The following is a 24,521-nucleotide window of genomic DNA, read 5'->3' on the forward strand; positions in this document are numbered from 1 at the left end:
TATTGTTCAATGTAGAGATGCAAAAACAGCCAGAAGAAGACGTGTATGCAGTTTCAACCACCGCCAGTTTGCTCGGTGGAATTTGCTGCCCCGCAAACACTTTTCTTCAACATTTCAATTAGTTTTTTCAAGGGAAACAAATAGTGATTATCTGCTTTTAATCCTGTTTCGCTCGATGCAGTCATCAATGCCGCAAAGGCAAGAAGAACGTTGATTCGATCCGGACACACTGCGCCTCGGTGAGAGGGCTTCCGTGAATGGCCAGCTTGGTAAATTTGTTTTGAGAGGCGATAGACAGTTGGAGGCCTTCCTACACTGTCAGTGGAGGTTCTACCACGCTAGAAGCCGAAAGGCAAACCCCGCAACTACATTTACCGTCAATTTAGAGAGGTGATCAATGAAATATCCGTGACATCCGTCAACAGTACATTATAAGGATCAATATGGATCGAATTTTATCGTTTACATTGCCAATATAAATGATCACGCTTAACATGCTTGTATTGCCTCGCGAACCATTAGGCGAAATAAGGCGAGGCAGAACGAGCTCTGAGCGCCCTCACTTTGTTTCCCCCGCTAGCTGAACGGACCGTAAGCGACGATGCTCCTGGGTAGAAGGCACAGAACGACGCTCCCTAGGACTCCCAGCTTTAACTCTGTCATCGTCCGAGGATTACACTCAGACATGATGTGAAGATAACAGTGATGACTTCTCGGTCAAAGGTCAAGACCTTTTCAATGGATTAAGTGCTTCCGGGTCATGATAAGCCTGTGGCAGACGACCAAGTGCTGTGCGCGGGAAACTTGGCTCTGCTGTGTGTGAATATTGATTGAGAAAGGCAGTTAGGAGAAGATGGGCAACAGCATGGCTTGAGAGGAGGGGTATGCACTATGCAGACGGAGTTGGGGGCACAGGAGAATGAGGTAGGTGTCATTAGATACCAGAGACTGACCCCACGGCACCAAGCGGCAGCATCAGCGTTGTAACATGTGGGGGGAGGTGGGGCTATGCTGAAGGCGTATCTTTGGATACCCGGATCAAGCGAAATTGTATTCTGAGGCCCAGCCAGCTTTATCAAATATTCATCGAATAGTTTATATTTTTAACTAATCGATGGTATCTTGTCAGGTAGCTAACAGTATGACTCTACATGTCATGGCAAAGTGTCGTGGTTTGACATGATATATATCAGTCAGACAAACTATAATGTTCCAATTACATTAAAAACTTTCAACAGATACTCTTTCAGTAGATTACAGTTTATCTTTCAATAGGTTGTTGGAACAGACGACAAGCTATTGTCGGTGACACATAACTTGCAGGATGTTGTTGAGTAAGTCTATAACAAATAACATTTATATGTTCTTGGTCATGTTAATTAAACCCGGACATATGATGATGATGATGATGATGATGATGATGATGATGATGATGATGATTAACGTCGTAGTATTTGTCATCGAAGACGGATCCAGGAATAGAGAAATACAGGGTCCAAAACAAGGATTGTCTTGTTTGTTTACAGGCGCCGTAGCGTGGCAGGAGTACTGCTTTGCGGCGTTAAGCAACAAACAAACACTTACTTTTTTACCCAATTGTGTGTGGTTGGCGGGTGTAGGAAATGCTTACCCACAAACACCTGGTATCATCACTGATTTTCAGTGATCCGTTTACATAACGTGTACCGATATTTTCCCTTTTACGCCCATCAGAGACTGGTTGTTCCTTGGCGTTGATATTTCTTATTTCTATTGTATTTGTAAACATTATCGACGAGAAAAATAACTGCTATGTGTATGTGGTGGAGGGGAAGAGTATGTCACCACATGTGCCATTCATATTACACCAGTTAGTGGCTGCGGTATATCGATATATGCAACCATAAAGCCTTATATCATCTCCAGCGTGATGACCTGCTTACCTACATGGCCATCTACTGGGTCGTGTGTATATATGGAAACATAAATGAGAAATGTCTTCATACGTCACTGTTATGATAGTATGGGTGTTTGTATCCCATGTTGGTGATGATAAAGTCGCGTCTAGTGATATACACGATGCAGGACAGCTGGTCGATACCAGGGTAGGTGTACTTTTCCTACTGGAGAGAGTTTGTAATTGTAAGGAGAGCTTCATTAATGACATGGTTTTTCCATCACTCATGTGTATTCCAGCAGGCCCTTGAAGGATTCCAAGTAGACGGCAGATTGTTTGACTAACACCCAGTATCTGTAATGAAAATATTTTACAGAAAAAAAACAATAAATAAATAATCTTTTAATAAAAGAAGCCTAGGTATTCGCTTCATTCCTGAAACTGCAGTAATCTAGACTTGCCAACTATTGTAGACTTGCATGGGTTGTATTGGATATATTTATTTCAGGGCTTGTATGACTAGCAGATTGTAAGTAGATCCTTGAAGGCAGATTGTAAGTAGATCCTTGAAGGCAGATTGTAAGTAGATCATTGAAGGCAGATTGTAAGTAGAATTTGAAGGCAGATTGTAAGTAGATCCTTGAAGGCAGATTGTAGGTAGATCTTTGAAGGCAGATTGTAGGTAGATCTTGAAGGCAGATTGTAAGTAGATCCTTGAAGGCAGATTGTAAGTAGATCTTGAAGGCAGATTGTAAGTAGATTCTTGAAGGCAGATTGTAAGTGGACCCTTGAAGGCAGATTGTAAGTAGATCCTTGAAGGCAGATTGTAGGTAGATCTTTGAAGGCAGATTGGAGACAATGTTTCCGGTTGTATTGCGTGAAATACTATTTTATGAAGAGATGGCCCATAAAGTGCCATCTAAATGTACGCCACATTAGGTGATTGAGAAGAATGGTATTCATTTTAATATGAGGTCGATCTGAAAAGGTTGCATAAACTGACTCGGTGCACAATGTAAGTTTACAGCATATGAACCAGTATATTGTGCTGGATAGCAGGTACCCCTCAATATGCCAATAATATTTTCCTCTTTTCCAAATAGTCGCATCGTTTGTATATCATCTGCCTCTTCCGTCCATATGTACTTTACACAACAGTTGCCCCATCATGAGACATTAGCCTTGTTGCACATACAGCTGTAACGGTGACATCAGGTGCCATTGACATTGTAACAAGTCAGCATGACTAAAAACACATACTGCTGTAGCCTTGATTGGCAGACACCCGTTACATTGTGATTAAATACGTATTGCTGTGAGGTGAGGTGAAATGGGGTCGCGCCTACGATTATTACACTTATAAAGCGACGCGCGTGCGTGCGTGCTTGCGTGCGTGTCTGTGTGACTGCTTGTACTAGTCCTGACTGATGCCGATTTATAGTGCTAGCTCACTGATATACCATGCCGCAGTTTAACATGAATACCCCACTCAGACACAGTATACTGACTCCAAGCCGACCAGTCCTTGTTTTAGCCCTTTAATGCCGAGCGGAAGACAGGGTAACAACAAGTACCATCTTTTAACGTCTTTCGGTATGACGCGGCCGGGGATCGAACCCCGACCTACCTCCCTCTGGGCGGACACTCTACCACTGGCACTAACACAGCGCAAAGTTAAACTAGATTAGGCCAGTCATAAAAAAACCCTGGGTTTATTTCATGTAAGTGATTTGACGTATCCACGACCATGAATTGGAATGATTTTTTAACGTGATGTTTTGAATAATGTCTTAACCATTATTGATCGATTCATCCAACCATTACAAAATACATGGAAAAAAAATGTTTCGTTTATTTATCTTTCAGCCTGAGAGCCGTTGCCCTCGTGACATCCTGTATTTGTTCACAGTCTGAAAAAAACCCCGTTTATTTCCCTCACTCTGAAGTTTTTTACCAGAAACATGTGTTTCGTCACGGCAAACACATATCACACACGTTTTATTGTGCAATCAAGGAGAATGTAATGAGAGTGCCGTGAATTGCGACCAGACACGATTTTCCACGCTACTGGTTCCACTTAATGTGGTAGACGAATCCCCAATAAAGTAATGGTTGATATATGGTTTTCTTTTAAGATAGATGATTCTACCACTAATTTCACAGAAATCCTTATCAGAAATTGATATATTAGCGTATTTGAAGTTGTCACACGGTGAAATGACGTTGTCTGTTATATATTGCAAATCAATACCGTTTGATTAGTAAACTGCACATGATGTTTGCATTACGTCTGCATCTCATAAAAAATGAGTGGGTTTTTTTAAACGGCTGTGCACCTTCAGATAAACCATATATTAGAAATATTCCAGCAATATCACGGCGGAGGACACCAGAAATGGGCTTCACACATTGTACCCATGTCGGGAATCGAACCCGGGTCTTCGGCGTGACGAGCGAACGCTTTAGCCACTAGGCTACCCGACCGCCCCTATCCTTGATGAAGCCATGATTAGGTGTATACATATAGCCAAATATACACACATGATTTCCATGTGTTTTAAACAGACCAGTGGTCGACCTGAAGTTTTCTGTTGTCTGGGATTGCATGTCCCTCTGGATATCGTTCTGTGCAAGAAGTGCTGAAGTGGTAGTTTGTAAAAAGAAGAGTGTCTGGGTCTCTCTTTAAAATACGACTCTTGGTAATTGCATCCCTGCTTACTGCCAAACCACATCCCGTCGTAGTATTTCGATTAAGTTAAAAGGTGATAAAGCAGGGGGATTTAGTTAGGTCGCCATCTCACCGGCATTCAACTGAGAGCGTTGGATGAATTCCATGTTTATATCGGTCTATGGCGTTTCCTTCATTCCGATATCAACCGCACCATATATACATATATAGGCATTACTCAATACCGTTGCATCGTATGTACGTCATGATATAAAGGTATTAACAAATGCCATTCCATAGTGTATATACGCCATAATTGCTGAATACCGTTCCATCGTATTAACACCATGACATATAGCTATAGGTATCGAACTCCAATTTAAATTTGTCTATGACACATTGGTGAAATACCAACCACTTCATACACACACAAATATATATGGGGGGAATGGGAATATCGACTGACGATATTCTTAACTACGCCATCACTATATTCAAATATTCACTCATTAAAGATACAATTTTCACTTCTTTGTTGATGTATTCAGAACATACAACATAGTATTAAATGTGAATTCAATATCTGTTCAGTACAATCGCCGCGAACAGTATACACACTATGTACATTATGCATTTATGTTTAGAGTGAGTGAGTGAGTTGGGTTTAACGCCGCTTTTTACATTATTACAGTTTTATCGCGGCGTGTCAGCCTTATGTGGAAGGAAAGCCCGAAGTGATGCAGGTCACAGACGTTTACCACTTCGGTGAAACCCACGAGCACGGGTATGGTAAACGAAACCTGGTTCGCCACGATTAGGTTCTAGGTTTGTCAGCACTTGGAATGAACGAACGAACGAACGAACGAACGAACGAACGAACGAACGAATTCCATGAATACACAATTGCGTCATTACATATAGTTAATATTAGTGAGTTTGGATTAACACGGGGTTGGAGCTCAAAGGCCTTTAGTTATATCTCTGTGGGTGGTTTTCTTTGATTTAAAAACTCCTTGGAAGATTTACAAACTCGCAGCCTTCATTCTTGTGCTTATGGGTCTACGTTGTTTCTAAGCACGTCTATGTTATCTACGCCTAATTACTATCCCGCTGTGATTACAGGGAAGAAACGTTCTTTTTGCCATGGGCCAATTACGCTTGTGCGTATGATTTCCTTTTTTGCTAGCAGATAGATACAGATTTTAATAAACAGGCCCCTTAGATTCTTGCCTGCTTAGGACGCTTGAAGAGGGACTAGGTTCGAGCATATTGGCAGTCGTAGCAAGTTTGATTCAAAACCCTTGGTCGTTCAGCAAGCTGCCAGTTTATGATGTTGATCATTCTAACAGTTAATGATGACCTAAATCAAACTGCGGCGATACCTCACAAGGGACCAACGTTAGATCCTGACTGGAAATGAATACAAGTCCACTGTGGACAGTTCTACCTTTGATAAAAAGGTTCAAACTTAGATTGTACATACATGTGAAGATGTAATACTTATTGAAATTAATGTAGTTGTACAGTGAAAATAGCTCATTTGACAGAAGTAAACACACCTCCCTTTTTATTTAGTGAGTGAGTTGGGTTTAACGCCGCTTTTAACAGTATTCCAGTTATATCGCGGCGTGTCAGCTTAATGTGGGAGGAAAGCCCGAAGTGATGCAGGTCTCAGACGTTTACTACTTCGGTGAAACCCTAGAGCACGGGTATGGTGCTGACAAACCTAGAAACATAATCGGGGCGAACCGGGATTCGAACCCACAATCATAGGTTTCTGGCGTGCCCCAGGGACGCAACTCTGCATAGCGAATCGCTGCGCCTTAGACGACTGGGCCACCCGTGCCCCCAGCTCTCTTTTTAATGCACATCGATATAAGTAGTGTATCTAAACTACATACCTATATTGGTGTATATACTAATCTTACATAAAGCATGACGTATACTAAAACAGTGCTTTTTTTAACATTTATGTATCTTGCGAATGCTGCAATAGCTATCGGGTTTTCCTGGGCATTGTAGTGTTGGCGTGCTATGTCACAGTAAAACACAAATGTGGGCCTAAACGTGAATGCTTAGACACAGCTGCTTAATAAGTGCTAAAAATTCATAAGAAGAATAAAATGAATTCTGAGGGAATTCGTGTCGGTAGTCTCGTATTAATATGGCACAAGCCATCAAGCCAATCACTATGGTACTCGTAGGCCTGTAGATAAAACACGACCTTATTGCTTGGACACTTAGATTCCATGGTGTTTCATTGCTCTCTGGTAATCTAATGACATGAAGACAAAACAAGATATCATAAAAAGAATACATTCAACAGTTATGTATTAAACGGCTTACAATACGTTTGTTGTAATTACATTAGCACTTAGTTATCAAGTAACCTCATTTTGACAAATACCATTTGTCAAAGCAAACGTCTGATATTTCATTACTTTAGTGCAAGAAAACACATGTAAGCTCAATCACCAACAAACACACACACACACACACACACACACACACACACACACACACACACACACACACACACTGCACGATTATGACATGGACTGCTATGTGCTGTCCAGGGACTCGTTCCACAAAGTGATCTAACGTCGCAAACTCAAGTTAAATATGTGAGCAACGATTGTTTTAGCCTTGGGAAGAAACACGTCTTCATTTCATCTTTCTTTCATCATTATCAATTTGGTACATTGGAAGTAAGTCGGTCAATATGAACTTATTTCAGTTTAGAATCAGGACCCTGTTATTATATAATAGGGTAAGACGTACAAAACGTTGGTAGAGTTAAGAACGATCAACGTTGTCGAAATATGATAGTTCCATTCTTGTCACTCGAATCCTGTTCTGTTGTTCGTACGTCGAATATAGGGTACTTGGATCCTCTTCTTGCAAGTAAACATTAAAACACTTACATGTATATTGTTCAGGGATAGCACATATACAGTAACTTGATGATGTGTAATAATAGTAGATTGCACAACCAGATCACTCTAGGTCAATCTATAGTATATTATTAAGAAATAACTCATTTGAATATTATGGCTGAAATTACTGCATCGCCATTTTGAACTGCGTGATATTCTTGTCGCCTTTGAGAACAGACATGAAACATTAATGTCGTGTTATAGGCAAATGCACACACACAATGTCAGAATGAAAACAGAGGTGATCAATAAACAATTTAGCAAAATAATGCAGTCAAGCTACAAGAAATAAAAGAAGTATTGTTTCCGCGCCATGGTACACAGGAACGAGAAGACTTCTATGTGAAAAGTATTGATTGTTGTGTTGGCTACAGACCTCTCAAAGTGGAGAGAGGCGACAACAACTTACGTCACACATAGGCAATTTTGAGTTAAAAGTTTCAGTTGACAACTTTTTGTTGCGTTTTTCTCCATGGGTTCAGTTTTGTGGCGAGATCATTTGAGATTGAGAGTGGGTGAGTATAGTTTAACGCCGCTTTTAGCAATATTCCAGCAATATCACGGCGAGGGGACACCAGAAATGGGCTTCACACATTGTACCAATGTCGGGAATAGAACCCGGGTCTTCAGCGTGACTAGCTTTAACCACTAGGCTGCCCGACCGCCCGAGAGATTGAGACGACACATAAAGCGTTTCGACTAAGATTCGGTGTTATTGTGGAGCTATTTCCCGGACAATATTGGATGGTTTAAAATCATGCTTCTCATCTACTTGTTAGCTTTTCGTCGTCATTTGTTCTGTGTTTTTTAATATTATATTGTCTATACAAGGTAAAACACAACTTACTACTCCTATGAGAGGCAGCAGTAGTTAAGTTGAGAGCCTGTATCGTTGATGCGTTAACCAAAAGTTTTGAATTGTCCGAACCCTTCGTTCTTCTTATTTGATTTGAAAACCCAATTTTGCATTATGATCTTGACCTTGGCATTGTGCATATCACGTTTGGTCATCTCATGACATTCATAGAGGTAATACTCATATCGACGTGACGTCACCTCCCGTCTTCTCATTACAAATTGTGATGTTTGCATGACGTCATCAATGTTGTCTGAATTACGTCATCAATGATACCCGTATTACTTCAACAATGCTGATTAAATCATTGAAAGAGTAAAATGCAACGAAGTAGGAGGAATCCATGGTATTCTATGGATCACCCATTGTCATTTTAAGAAAGAAAATGAAATATAGACTAATGAAATGAACCATGCCGAAAAATTTCACAGCCAATTGTTAGATCTGATGATGTAATGTAATGTGTGACGTCATGATCCATGGGTGACGTCTTATGTTTCGGAACGATGAAGCACTGTGACGTCAATTCGCTTAAACTGACCAAACAAAAGTGTGAAACACTAAAATGCACATTTGCAAATATCGAAAAATTATTACGCACCGTCTTTCTACCCTTATGGGTAATTTTGTGTGTGTGTGTGTGTGTGTGTGTGTGTGTGTGTGTGTGTGTGTGTGTGTGTGTGTGTGTTTGTGTGTGTGTGTGTGTGTGTGTGTGTGTGTGTGTGTGTGTGTGTGAGAGAGAGAGAGAGAGAGACGTGATGCGTTCAACTCAATGACAGGGATTCAGGCCGCAGACAGTGGTTAGGTTACCTATCTCCACTAAATACGGAAAAATTGTGTTACCGCTACAAGCTCTTTTCATCTGTTTCCCTATTAAGCTTTTCTTGCACCTGTACAGGACAGCGATATACACGTAGACGTTAAATACAGCCACAGTTTCCTTGCTTTCTCCAGGCCGCTGCCTCTGTGGTGTACAGGCCGTTGCCTGTGTGGTGTACAGGCCGTTGCCTATGTGGTGTACAGGCCGTTGCCTGTGTGGTGTACAGGCCGTTGCCTGTGTGGTGTACAGGCCGTTGCCTGTGTTGTGTACAGGCCGTTGCCTGTGTTGTGTACAGGCCGTTGCCTATGTGGTGTACAGGCCGTTGCCTGTGTGGTGTACAGGCCGTTGCCTGTGTGGTGTACAGGCCGTTGCCTCTGTGGTGTACAGGCCGTTGCCTCTGTGGTGTACATGCCGTTGCCTCTGTGGTGTGCATGCCGTTGCCTCTGTGGTGTACAGGCCGCTGCCTGTGTGGTGTACAGGCCGTTGCCTGTGTGGTGTACAGGCCGTTGCCTGTGTGGTGTACAGGCCGTTGCCTCTGTGGTGTACAGGCCGCTGCCTATGTGGTGTACAGGCCGCTGCCTATGTGGTGTACAGGCCGTTGCCTGTGTGGTGTACAGGCCGCTGCCTATGTGGTGTACATGCCGTTGCCTCTGTGGTGTACAGGCCATTGCCTCTGTGGTGTACAGGCCGCTGCCTGTGTGGTGTACAGGCCGTTGCCTCTGTGGTGTACAGGCCGTTGCCTGTGTGGTGTACAGGCCGTTGCCTGTGTGGTGTACAGGCCGTTGCCTGTGTGGTGTACAGGCCGCTGCCTCTGTGGTGTACAGGCCGTTGCCTGTGTGGTGTACAGGCCGTTGCCTCTGTGGTGTACAGGCCGTTGCCTGTGTGGTGTACAGGCCGTTGCCTGTGTGGTGTACAGGCCGTTGCCTGTGTGGTGTACATGCCGTTGCCTCTGTGGTGTACATGCCGTTGCCTCTGTGGTATACAGGCCGTTGCCTCTGTGGTGTACAGGCCGTTGCCTCTGTGGTGTACAGGCCGTTGCCCATGTGGTGAAGACGCGCAGGGAGACAGGCATCATATTGCCCATCTGATTGGAATGAGTGGACAAAGTGGTCATTCTATTTCATTACGCTAAGCAGTATTGTCACTGAATTCCCCCGGGAGGAGGAGAAACACTGGTTTGTGAACGGATTACAACCGTTCTGACATGCTGTGCCTAATGGCACATAACTGGTCAGAGAGGTCTTCGTTTACCTCATTTCTATTCTTAATGATTGTTTACTATGTTTGATTAGTCTGTTGCAAATAAATATAAATGTTGCTTATTTCGTATAGTGTGAAGTACTTGCCATTCCAGACACATTAAGGATTTCTGCTGGAGTGGTTTTGCGTTCACTGCGCAACTCGAACTGTTGTGTATCTGGAATCCTTAACGACATGTTTGAAGCTATCGCATTATGACGCGGTGAAGTCGAAAATCATTGACCAAACGTAAATTCGTCAAATGTACTGCGTAATTTATAATAAATAGGTGAATGAAGTCCTATTAACGTCCTATCCCGAATTGCTTACGGCAAAATGAGAGTTTTCTCGCAGCGTCCTTTAAACGATACGTATACCTACACTGTATATGTATTATATACCTTCACTGCCTTGTATCCATGTTGCGTGACGTGGGAACACTGTATGACGTCATCAATGGAATGTCGATGTACCTTAGAATGGAGGGAAATGCCTAAAAGCGCACTCGTTTATTCATTTGCTTAATCTTATCCACCATTTGTTATGTTTTTTGTTAGAGTAACGTTATATAAATATTTTGTTAATATTTTGAAAAGTTAGGAACTATTATTTATACTTTTATGCAAAAAGTTATAATTATATAATTTATATATAGTAAAGTTTGAATATGGCAACTCGCTAAATAAAATACACTTAAACACCCTTCTGTCTTTATTTGGAAAGTTAGATTAAATACGAAGGTTTCAGGAAAAGTTAGATACTCTTTCACAGATCAGAGGACATCCAAAAGAACATTATAAAGGTGAATTTAACCATCGTTTATTTTATGGTAATTATCCTTTTTTAGAAAGTTTTGTCTTAATTTCCAAAGATATATGTTGGATGCCATAAACTTCGATTGTTTTACGGATTCTACTTATCTTAGATTTAGATTGTCGAATTTAATTGTTGTTGTAGATTTATTTAATACAGTTCTCACCACATCGTAGATCGGAAGGACTGAAAGACCATAACAATGTTGCTCAAAATATGTAGGGTCGGAAGGAGGTTTTCCTTGGACAAGTAAACAATAGTTGTGCACGGAGTTGGTGAAAACCCAGGCTGTGGGCAAAGAAATGCATGTAGCCTATTGGTCAGGTTTATGACACAATAACATGTATAAAGCCCTTAGGACTTGCAGTAGTCATTGAAACTTGACAAATTCGAGCTGGCAGAAACGTGAACGGTAAGTGTTTTTTGCGCAACATGGCAAGCTCTTTGTAATGTTACAGTAATGATGCATTGGTGCACGTTTGGACTTAACGGCCAATAATGTTTCAACATACGATAAATAGTTTCGTAAATGTTGTGGCAACTTCATCAAGGCACACGTCTAGGAACACATAGTGTGATTCAGATCTTATGAACAAATTGATACTGTTGCCCTTTCAATGGTGTAGTGTAGTTATATACATCTCGTTTCGTAAACTAAAATCTCGATTTAATTTTAGATTTGGACGAGAAGGGAATAACGGGCTTTTCAGGATCACAGTTTGTTGACCTGTTGACCTTCATGTGTTACGGGATCATAGTTGACACAGTATTCTTGTCAGATACATCATGCAATATGGTGGCATTTGTCTGTATGATGACCCCATGACATCGATTGACAACATTCTTGAGACTCTCCAGGGTCTAACATCAGAAACCGCAAGGAGTATTCGTGGATCTGTAAAATTATTCTCTTCATTCACGGAGTTAATTAGTGTCCCTCTCTGACAGCTGACTTTGATTTTGCACTTCATGCCACAATTACACATGTACCCCTCTGTCCCACGTAATAGGAAGTAACCCTATTGTCAATAAATTGTCCTTGCCTCGAGAGGCTTCCTTTAAATGACATTTGTGCCACAAGCAAGAATTTACCGAAGACATCGTTATGAAGAATAAACACTCTTCGTAGTGGCTGTTTATCATTACTGCATCGAAAACAGGTCGTTACATGTTGCTTTTAACGCTAATGGTGGTTTTCTTTTATTTTCATTGAGGATAGTTTCTACTTGGAAAACAATTTTCCTCATCGATTTTCCCTCAGTGGGAGATAATTCTGTATTTAACTAAGTGTGGACCAATTTGCATCGTGGTTTTATCTAATTCTCTCGTCTAATTCACTTTCCGTGGCCGGTTCGTGCAAGGGACGTTCATTAAACCTAGCATGACACATTCTGTCCCGTCCCATTTCATCCATTTTGTGACCACCTCTCAGGATTATTTTTTAACATTTTTGCTTTTGTAATTTATTTGAAACCATCACGCGGCGTTATGCTTGCATGGATCTGCGTGCAAAGGCGCGGACTGGACAAACAGTTGTGGATGGATCGATGTGTTTGTTCTGCAGAGCCAACCCAGACTATTGAGGCATGATTCCACGAGGGAGTAATCGCTGTATAACGCCCTATGTGCCATGTAGATAATACTGGCGGTTTATGGCAATTGCGTGAATGATCGATTCAAGGTTTTATCGTAGTTGCTTTAGCGATGTGATTTCTTCCACGTTTAAGTCAACAGCGCGACACAGGGGTTCTCAGAGATGGACTTCTGAAGTAGGTTATAGTTGAATTGCACATAGCGACTTGTCATGATTCGGTGATCTTTAACCACGGCGAGTGTGTTTAGTCGATTACCTATCAGAATAGTTAAACTGTGATGCTAAGTATTTTTGTGTTTACTATATACTCCTATACAAACACATTACACGGAGGTGAATTTGTTCAGTGTGTTCATCTTCCAGAGTGCAGGGGTTGGATCAGTGCATCGACTGGATCAGCATTGGTCCCTACACTCTACGTATCAACTCGGGTGTCCAGGCTCGGTGGCTTGGTTTATTCGCGTAGGTTGCTGATACAGTAAACTACGGTTATAACGAACTCAAAGGGACCACTAAAAGCACTCAAAGAAGGATATTTGTATCTGTCTGTTAAAGAATTCCTTTCACTGCTGCTGGATATTTTATTGCTAAATATAAGTCCCAGGTCCCTATCAGAATACGATTGTTCCCAAAGCTATTGTACAAACCGACTGAGTTCGCGAGGCGTCACAACTGAAAAGTTCTAGTGATCGTTACAAATGTGTCTTTCTGGTTAAATGCTGAAAAACGAGTCATCTTTCAACCGTGTTTCGTCAACCTAGCAAGCAGTCACATAACTGATGCTGAAAATGTTACACTTGATTTGCAAAAGAACGTACCAGTAGAGATTACTGGATCCATTTTTTGTGCCCAAAGCAGATTAGCAGACCAATAAATTATCTCATGACGCTAGTGCAGTCCTTGAACTTAATTATCGCAGCTCCAGACCCCAAAACAAATTTGACGTCGACACTGCGTACATACAAGCAAATAATAAAATGCGTAGTTAAAAATCAACGACAGAGACTCTGAACGCTGCCAGTAACCAAACCAATCGCGCTACGTTTATTTTAAAGCCATTTTGCAGTTGTTAAGCGTCTCTCAAGGTTTTTGTATTTCGATTAACACTTCAATCAATAACCCTGAAGACTTCAAATGACTTGTTTGCCCACCACTTGGGTTTTGACAATGATAAAACGGTCCATGAGACGTCCCTGGCTGATCAATTGCGTCAACCGTGAGTTAATTCATGACAAGTTGGAAGGGCGAGTTAGCTTCAATGAGGATTGTTTCAGCAATGTAATCCACCTTACGAAATCGAGTTCCACCCAAGGAACCAAAGCTGATTTCCATGCGTCAAGCACAACTAACCCCGAGAGTTTAGTGGCAGTACAGTACGTGGGGCTTCATCCAATCTCGTAAAACCTTTCATGACAAGTTCATTTCGCATTCATGAGCTTTACTATTTCATTGAATTCATGTGTCCTTTGTGACCAAACAAAAAGCCAATGATCATTCAAGTAAGGCATTGTTAATAACGGTATTTGGCGTAGTATACAGAGGAAATTGATCACACGCTGAAACGAAAACCAGAAAAAAGAAGTTTGAGAAAGTATTATTCTTGTGATATCAATAATCGCAGCTTATAGCTCTAAATAATTAATATTTGTTTGTTTGTTTGTTTGTTGTTTAACGCCACACTTAGCAATATTCCAGCTATATGACGGCGGTCTGTAAATAATCGAGTCTGGACCAAACAATCCTGTGATTGATATCATGAACATCGATCCACGCAATTTGGATCGATGACATTCATCAACCAAGTCCGCGAACCTGACCACCCGATCCCGTTAGTCACCTCTTACGACAAGCATAGTCTCCCCTAATTATAAATAATAAATTAACTAATGAAAATAATAATAAAGTCGTTCGCGATAAAGTCAAAGCCAAAAGTACTCTCGTGATATCTGTCCTTTCGTATTCTTTTGGTGGTGTTGATTGGACGAAAGGGAAATTCAAGGTATAGACACCCTACCCTCGCTCTTCCCTCGGTCGCTTATATTTACCAATTATAATGGGAGGGCGTGGTTTGATTAACGTGGAGGCTCTTCATGATATATTTGTATTGTGCACTTGTACACACAATAATTTGGCTCATTATCCTCTTGTGAAGAATGTCAAAGCGTCTGATGAAAACAATCATTCTACAGTTTTCTTAAACGAGCCAAGGATATGGAACATAATCTCTATATCAATGATGATTGTGTTGATGGTTCTGTACAGCCGGATGGTACAGAAATGAGTGTCAGCCAAGCGAAATGCCATATCAAATCGGCCTAGACTCAGTTTTTCAAGGAGAGGCTATCTGAGCGACCACTGCACCTGAGCCCGTATACAGCCTCGGACCTATCCAGGCCAACAAACCTGATCTTTCGCGTTTTGATAAATCCAATGGCATCATCATTGAATGTTCTGACTCTTTTGACACTAATGTGATTGACAAGATTCAGGGAAAACATGGCAAACATGCGGACCTCGCTTTCAAAATGTCAAGCTTGCGTCCCAAGTACCACGTTGTCCGACCATTGTTCATGGTGCCTTAGGTTTGGTGTCTCCCAATCTGTTGACTGACATTGAGAGAGTACTGGCCGGGTTTGCCGCCAAGAATACAGCCCTACTTATAATCTGGGTAATGCAGAATGCTGCAGTTTAACCAGCCTGACTTTGCCAGGATCACCCTGCATTTTTAAATATATTTTAATCTGTATAATATTAATAACACTTTTTTTAAACGCTTTTCAAGTCTTCCTTTGTTTTATACATAGTATCTCATATCAAGTTTTCATGTGTATAAGACATATTCATGAAAATATTCATATTAAAATGAAACCATATACCCCTCCTTTCAATTAAGAATATGCATGATATGGCCGCCCTCCACGAGTGAGTGTTGGTTTAAGCCGCTTTTGGCCATATTCCAGTAATATCACGGCGGGAGAAACCTGGAAATTCCTTTACACATTCCCATTCAGGAAATCGAATTCGGGCCTCGGTGGGACGAGCGGACACTTTAATGACTAGGCTACCCCACCGCCCATCCTTCACATTGAGTGGCCATGTGGTGTAAGGTGCCATACATATTCTTCCGTGTTTCTTGGGTCCATTATGCAGTGGCAGTAACATAATCGTGGGTTCAAATTCCTGATTCGTTCCGATTGTGTCACAGGAGCGGTAAACGCCTCCGGACTGTGTCACTTTCCGTGATAAGAGAGTTGTATTTGTTTATCAACGTGAAAGGTGAGCCTCAGTCCCTACGAGCCTCACTCTGATTAGTGTAATAAGGTTTCAGGAGGATGGGGATGTATTTCTCGTACAGGGAATATTCAGGAGAGCATCTGGCATCCTTGGATCATAAATGTATTGGATTAGACGGGACGTTTTGTTTACATTGCTCGTACTGCATTCCGAAATTCAAACATTGTCATGTCATTTAAGAGATTAACAATCCTTCACTTTGGAGAGAAATAAGTAGGACGTGATGCGTTGTGTTTATAATTCCTGGGGGAAAAGCAGGAACGCTGCCACGTTTGGCAATTCTGAAAAATTATCCTTCAATTGGGTTTATCATTTCATTATCAAAGTGCATGGTGGGGGGATGCTATTTCATGCTCTTTCCGCGTGTCGCTTGTGCTTTTCTGTTTAGCTAGGGTTTCCTGTCATGATTGAATTTGCTCTCTGCTTGAACATCTTAAAGGGTAGCTAAATTTTGATTAATTTGATTAATGTAATCGATTTGAACGAGAATATGGAGCAAAACGCATTTGTCTTTAGCATGATATTTAGCCAAACTATTACTTTCACAATCATAATGTTATACTTGCATTGCCTTTATGGTATGCTTCGACACACGGATGTGTAACGTTCCCACCTAAAGTGCATGGTGAAATATGCTCACTGTAATACACGAAAACTATTCCGACTTACATTTATTTTTCAAATTTCTAAGCCTTGCAGCCTTGAGATTTGGTACTTACCCTCCCCTACCCTCCTCTACCCTACCCTACCCTTACACTTACCCTAACGCTAACCCTATCCTTAACCCTACCCTACCCTACCCTACCCTACCCTACCCTACCCTCACCGACTACATCACCCAAGCCTATTTTGATGTATACAAATAAAATACTCCAAAGACGTTGGCGCTTTTAATATGATAAGCAGGGGACATTAGGTATCCATTCTGTCCTGTAATCCTCATTATATATCGTGCTTTCATTTCACACTACATGTCTACCTTCCATTAGTCAGATATCAGATACGTACTTTCATTACCGCTCCAGCCATACCCTTGTTGTGTTCATGCTCTGTGCATTGTTGTGTTCATGCTCTGTACATTGCTGTGTTCATGCTCTGTACACTGTTGCGTTCATGCTCTGTACATTGTTGTGTTCATGCTCTGTACATTGTTGTGTTCATGCTATGTACATTGTTGTGTTCATGCTATGTACATTGTTGTGTTCATGCTCTGTACATTGTTGTGTTCATGCTCTGTACATTGTTGTGTTCATGCTCTGTACATTGTTGTGTTCATGCTCTGTACATTGTTGTGTTCATGCTCTGTACATTGTTGTGTTCATGCTCTGTACAGTGTAGTGTTCATGCTCTGTACATTGTTGTGTTCATGCTCTTTACATTGTTGTGTTCATGTTCTGTACATTGTTGTGTTCATGCTCTGTACAGTGTTGTGTTCATGCTCTGTACTTTGTTGTGTTCATGCTCTGTACATTGTTGTGTTCATGCTCTGTACATTGTTGTGTTCATGCTCTGTACAGTGTTGTGTTCATGCTCTGTACATTGTTGTGTTCATGCTCTGTACATTGTTGTGTTCATGCTCTGTACATTGCTGTGTTCATGCTCTGTACATTGTTGTGTTCATGTTCTGTACATTGTTGTATTCAAGCTCTGTACATTGTTGTGTTCATGTTCTGTACATTGTTGTGTTCATGCTGTGTACATTGTTGTGTTCATGTTCTGTACATTGTTGTGTTCATGCTCTTAACATTGTTGTGTTCATGTTCTGTACATTGTTGTGTTCATGCTCTGTACATTGTTGTGTTCATGCTCTGTACATTGTTGTGTTCATGCTCTGTACATTGTTGTGTTCATGCTCTGTACAGTGTTGTGTTCATGCTCTGTACTTTGTTGTGTTCATGCTCTGTACATTGTTGTGTTCATGCTCTGGACATTGTTGTGTTCATGCTGTGTACAGTGTTGTGTTCATGCTGTGTACAGTGTTGTGTTCATGCTCTGTACATTGTTGTGTTCATGCTCTGTACATTGTTTTGTTCATGTTCTGTACATTGTTGTGTTCATGCTCTGTACATTGTTGTGTTCATGTTCTCTACATTGTTGTGTTCCTGCTCTGTACATTGTTGTGTTCATGCTCTGTACATTGTTGTGTTCATGCTCTGTACATTGTTGTGTTCATGCTCTGTACATTGTTGTGTTCATGTTCTGTACATTGTTGTGTTCATGCTCTGTACATTGTTGTGTTCATGCTCTGTACATTGTTGTGTTCATGTTCTGTACATTGTTGTGTTCATGCTCTATACGGGGGCACGGGGGGCCCAGTCGTCTAAGGCGCCGCAATTCACTGTGCAGAGTTGCGTCCCTTTGGGCACGCCAGAAACCTATGATTGTTGGTTTGAATCACGGTTCGCCCCGATTATGTTTCTAGGTGTGTAAGCACCATACCCGTGCTCGTGGGTTTCACCGAAGTGGTAAACGTCTGGGACCTGCAATCCTTTGGGCTTTCCTCCCACATTAAACTTACACGCCGCGATATAACTGGAATACTGTTAAAAGCGTCGTTAAACCCAACTCATTCACTCACTCACTCAGTCATGCTCTACACGTCCGTCAGTGTCGTGCTGAGAGTCACAGCCCCACCTCTATACGACCTCCATGTATACAGTATATACTAGGCTTATTCCAGTCCATTATTTGGATTGTTTGGTGTGACTCTAGAACATTTTGAGGCAAAGCAATAGGCCTTGACCATACACTAGTCGACCCTTGTATAAAATACAGGGTGTGAGTTGAGTTAAAATTTAACGTCGCATTAAAATTCTTTCAGCCATATAGCGACGTATCAAATGAAACAACAGAAAACAATAATATTGACTGAAATATGTTTCAGGTATTACGAAACTAGTATGGTCATCTTAATTGTACCTCAGTGAGGTATTCATTAATCATTTAAGTGTGTGTGACACTCGTTTCCAGGATCTTAGAGCTACGATTGTCGTACGTCTATGTTAAGGTATAGGGGTAACGATCGTCTTAGCGCTAAGAACGCTTTTTCTAAGATGCTTCGCTTAAAGATCAAAAGTTCCGACTCTTCTTTGACCTTTGATAAAGTACATTTGTTTAGTAACGTCATAATTGACTCACGTCATGACGCGGTTTAAATTACCTCCCTCTTGATCTGACGAATCCTTGGTAAGATCGTTCCTTCAATATTGTTAAACAAGATGGCGCATCCACATCAATTTTCGATGAAATAGTTTGTATAAAATTGTCGTATATTTGAATTTTGTTTCCTGGGAAGATGATGTCAACCATCTCTGATGCCGCAGGTTTATTCGAAAACACATTCAAACCTCTGTGTCGACGCAACAGCAGTCACGAAATTGTCCGAGTGGCGTTGAAACCCAGGAAGTATGTGTCTGGACACATGATTGAGTTAGGCTTGAAAACCACATGTACACCTGTTGCCGAGAGAATCGCATTTAACAATATACAGCAGTCAAACAAAACGACCGCTGTTTCTCTTGCCCCGCCATGTTCGCCCCGTAACGACGCCATATCACGCCCCAGGCCGTCAATTGACGTCAGTTACGGTATCATGTAGCGCAACCAGCTCGTCAAGGACACTGTTTCATGGCTTGCAGTTGCTGCAGCCTGCTTACATTGTTGGGGGAAACAAAATTACAACTTGTACGACAGAAAACAACTCTACTCACGATAACCAGCGACACCGAACTTCGGCTTTGTTTAGATGTTACCTCGGCCCCACAATGCACTCGTGGAATGTGTTTAGTCACGTGATTAAATTGAACCGAATTTATATATACAAAACTTAAATTAAAATCCTACTTATTTGCTGCATGGGAATATGGATAACCCCACACTGAACGGATAATGAAATGAGACGTACTTTAATGATAACCTACCCGTTTTAGTGGTGTTGTATCATGTTTAAAACATGAATATGTCTCTTAACGTAAGGCTTCAGGCAGTTAGGTGGAAGAGCCCGTCAGTTGATCAGTTTCAATTAACGTCACAGGTCATGACAAGATTTGTCTTAAATTCGGCGTTTTAGAAAAGGAAGTTTGTTTTACCCCCATGTGTAATGTAATACAGTATAGTTTTGCCCTCAACTATCATAACTCCAAAGCACTTTGATGCAAATTTAATACATCGTGATCTTATCATCAATGAGACTATATAATCAGGTAGACTAACAAAGAGGCTCCCTGACATCACCCTTTGCCTGAATATTGACCTGGATCTATTCACGATCACACCTTTGGAGTGAGTGAATGAGTGAGTTTGGTTTAACGCCGCTTTTAACAGGATTACAGTCATACCGCGGCGTGTCAGCTTTATGTGGGAGGAAAGCCCGAAGTGATGCAGGTCTCAGACGTTTACCACTTCGGTGAAACCCACGAGCACGGTATGGTGCTGACAAACCTAGAAACATAATCGGGGCGAACCGGGAATCGAACCCATAATCATAAGTTTCTGGCGTGCCCAAGGGACGCAACTCTGCACAGCGAATCCCGGCGCCTTAGACGACTGGGCCACCCGTGCCCCCACACCTCTGAATATTGACACTCTTCTGATGATGTTGTTTGTTTCAGGTGCGAACTTTATCAACGTCACTAATTTAGTATCATGTTTAATCACACACCGCGTCCATTGTAATAGGTCTCTCCTCATGCAATTCTATGGCATTACCGTTGTTTGATGTTATATAATTGAGATTATTATTTTCTTTATTTACACTTAGTGAGTAAACATCACCTTTTAAAATCAGTGCCTCATAAATCACTCAACATAGGAAGTGATAAAGTCATGTAGTTCACACATTGATCATTACAAATACCACCGATATAACGACAGTGGTGAATCATTAACATCAAAACACTGTAATGTTGATGTGTAATCATATAGCAAAATGAGCTAAAGTTTACCAAACCCAAAGTAGAGCATCTGCGCAAGCAGTTGTCACGAACAAAACACATTTGCCTTGAACTACTTTAGGTGAAGAGAATATAGGGCAATACAGCACTCGACTCCATAAACACATAATGAGGCAGCAGCAGGTTCAGATGGCTCTGACAAGTCGCTCATCTATCGCAGTCGTTTGCTATTATTTGCAAAAAAAAGTGGCAAAACCCTTTCCATAATAATATATCAATCCATGGTACGATTCTGACAATAACAAAAGCATGTGATTATAAATCACATCAAAAAGGGATGATACAAGCTGTTCGCGAAAAGGTGTGAATATCCTTCCTCACCGTTAGCACACGTCACAAACACATGCAAAGGCAAGTCAGTTTTTCACCTGAAACAACTCACGGGAACATATGGTCCAAACCAAAATGGGGAATTGCTTTTGACATATTTTGTCACTGATGCGTCAAATTTGCCAATGTCCTCCACATGATTACCAAATGTTACCAAATTAAAACAATAATTTGCCCCAGAAATGTGTACGTAAAAGAATTTAGTGTGAAAAAACAAACAAACAACCAACAAATGGTGTACAATCAACAATTGTATTACACAGTTGACTCGGCTTTCAAATCACTACATATTACTGCACAGCAATTACAATTGCAGTGTGCAATAGAGTGAGTGGTAGTACAATATTCAATGGCAGTGTGCAATAGAGTGAGTGGTAGTACAATATTCAATGGCAGTGTGCAATAGAGTGAGTGGTAGTACAATATTCAATGAGAGTGTGCAATAGAGTGAGTGGTAGTACACTATTCAATGGCAGTATCAAAGACAAAATATCATGGCAGTGGTGATAGATAAATGTTCAGTGATAAAATAATTCACTTATCCGCAATAGTGGTCAAGCTTCCGAGAGGCCTAGGCTGGGAATCCGGGGTATGTAAATGATCTTCACCCAAAAGCTGGTCTTGACTAGCTCCCAGAACTTTCCACACAGTGTCACAACAACATTAACGAAGATTCCACTTGTTTCTCTGCTATTCCGGAAGTTTACAGTTAATTCGATCATCTCATTATAACTTCCTCACCACTGATTACATCAAGTAGTACCACATTCCTGACAACTAATCATTGTCCAAATACAATGTAACAAATTTCTACTGAATCACAACAGATGTAAAACAGTCACAATCATTGTTTAACAACAAATTATATTGTCATATAACACAAAAAACGGTTTGAAAGGTTTACTAAAACTTGAATGTTGTCAAATAGCTTTCGAACTGCACAGCCGTGTAACGATAGTTAAAATCTTTATGGAAATATCATATTATAAACATATTATACTGCATGACTGACAACATGTTTTGAGAATTTGCAGTTTTGATTGTAATTGTGTCATAGTTGCCCTTTGTTGTTTTTATTGAAAAACTCTCCAATATTCTCTGTGCACACACTGCCAAGGCGTGACTTGTTATATGCCATGGTTAAAACAAGGGCACTGCATATTTGTTATTGTATTATCATTAACTATTAGATTGTCATATGGGATATTAAACCAGCAGACAAATAATGTGGTGTTGATTCTAATATTCTGGGAAAGCCAATAAGCCTAATCAGTGTCACCATTAAGTTAGTTATTTTACATTCAGTCCCTCGTTCATATGGTTTATTATACACTCGTGACATCAGGCATGTATAAATATATCATATTCAAACCCCAAATGCCTTAGTGGTTAACTGGGGCGGTCGGGTGGCCTAGTTTGTAAAGCGTTCGATCGTCACGCCGAAGACCCGGGTTCGATTCCCAAAATGGGTAAAATGTGTGAAGCTTATTTCTGGTGTCCCCCGCCGTGATATTGCTGGAATATTGCTAAAAGTGGCTAAAAACCATACTCATTCACTCACATAGTGGTTAACGTGTTCGTATATCTATCAATGAAGTACACTTAACATCGAAGTGAATAATTCAAGAACCTACAACCACGAAACACGGGGACAGTGATGACACTAGGTGTTCACATACATTCCAAATGTGCTCTCAATGCTCTCACTGTTAAAGCAACTGACCTGTACGAAAGAGATATACCCTACACATTGATGTAGATTCACCAAGCACTGACAGCATCGTTCACAAATACTGATATTGTGTGTGCAGTAAATTATGGGTACATGCCAATATCTTAATACCACGTAACTGACATGTTTAATTCATTTCCTCCTAGGGGACGATCCTTAGCAACATCTGAATTATGCTACAGCAGTCTTCTGCGAGTATTGATTTTGTCACACCATACAATGTAGCTTGTTATCAACACCACAAGAAAACCTGCCGAAGCGGGACACAACAGCAGCAGTGGATATTTCGATATGGTACAACTACATGACAATGAGGAGAAACCAATATCCTAGGCAGGAGGATCCGACAGGCTGTAATATGAAACAAACACACATCTGTTCCAGATTCGTTACCATCAATGATTCATATCCGCTTACTCAAATTCGAAACTTTCTGTCTCCTAGGGTGTCAGTTGCAGAACACGACCAATTCCAACCAAACAATAATGTTCTGACTGTGTGAATAATTCAGTAAATTAAACATTTAAGAACCCGTTATCATGCCTGGTTTGTTTTCTGGGTATACTTATTGTTAGTAATTACACACAAAAATACACCAAGCCCAGATCATTAGAATATCAGTACGGGAATCTAAAGGTGGACATTTCTGTGACGTGGTGTGGTGTTTTCGAGGTAGTCAGTTCACAGTTCATCAAGATGGTCTGAATTCGTAAGGTTCTATGATTGTGGGTTCGAATCCCGCTTCACCCCGATTATGTTTCTAGGTTTGTCAGCATCATACCCGTGCTCGTGGGTTTCACCGAAGTTGTAGACGTCTGAGACCTGCATCACTTCGGGCTTTCCTCCCACAGCAAGCTGACACGCCGCGATATAACTGGAATACTGTTAAAAGCGGCGTTAAACCCAGCTCAATCACTCACTCACTGAATTCATACAGTTTTACGATTTCACTACATCGGCTCATTGGAGATTTTCAATTTTGCTTACGTATCGTTTTATCCGCAGTTTTTACTGCTCTTTTAGGTAATTGTATAAGTAATTGTTCTCAGGCTAGGGAGGTGGTTGACTTTGAATTACCCTACATCCGCTCGTGTTGTAACTTTTATTGATCGTTTTAATGCCTTATCTTTAGCCAACGCTTCATGGAGCTCTTTAAAAAATACTTTGTTCATTACTCGTTTTGATCTGTGTATTACTTCATCTTCTTTTTTCCCTCGCAATGACCCCAATCAGCGATGAGGTCGCGTGTGATTAAAGGAAACTATATATGCGCACCAACTACGCGCTGCTGCGTGGAGAGCACTATCTTTATTAAATTTTGAAAAAAACCTGCTAAAAGTAAAGCTAACACGTTTCCGCAACGTTAAACAGATGGCAGTTTCAGTACAAATACGATTGGTTTTCTTTGTTG

The 24,521-nt window shown here is 41.1% G+C and overlaps 1 protein-coding gene across 1 annotated transcript in view; it reads left to right on the forward strand.

The window, feature by feature from the left end:
• The first annotated feature begins 553 nt into the window (after positions 1-553).
• Positions 554-24,521, forward strand: part of LOC124152830 (transmembrane protein 151B-like) — an 84,066-nt gene continuing 60,098 nt past the window's right edge. The window contains exon 1 of the mRNA XM_046525877.2: positions 554-924. Coding sequence (XP_046381833.1) covers positions 892-924 — 33 coding nt within the window. The 5' untranslated portion in view covers positions 554-891. The remainder of the gene's footprint in view (positions 925-24,521) is intronic.

The sequence above is a fragment of the Haliotis rufescens genome, unplaced genomic scaffold, assembly GCF_023055435.1.
Source record: "Haliotis rufescens isolate VD_foot unplaced genomic scaffold, xgHalRufe1.0.p SCAF_3, whole genome shotgun sequence".
Classification (NCBI taxonomy): Eukaryota; Metazoa; Mollusca; class Gastropoda; order Lepetellida; family Haliotidae; genus Haliotis; species Haliotis rufescens.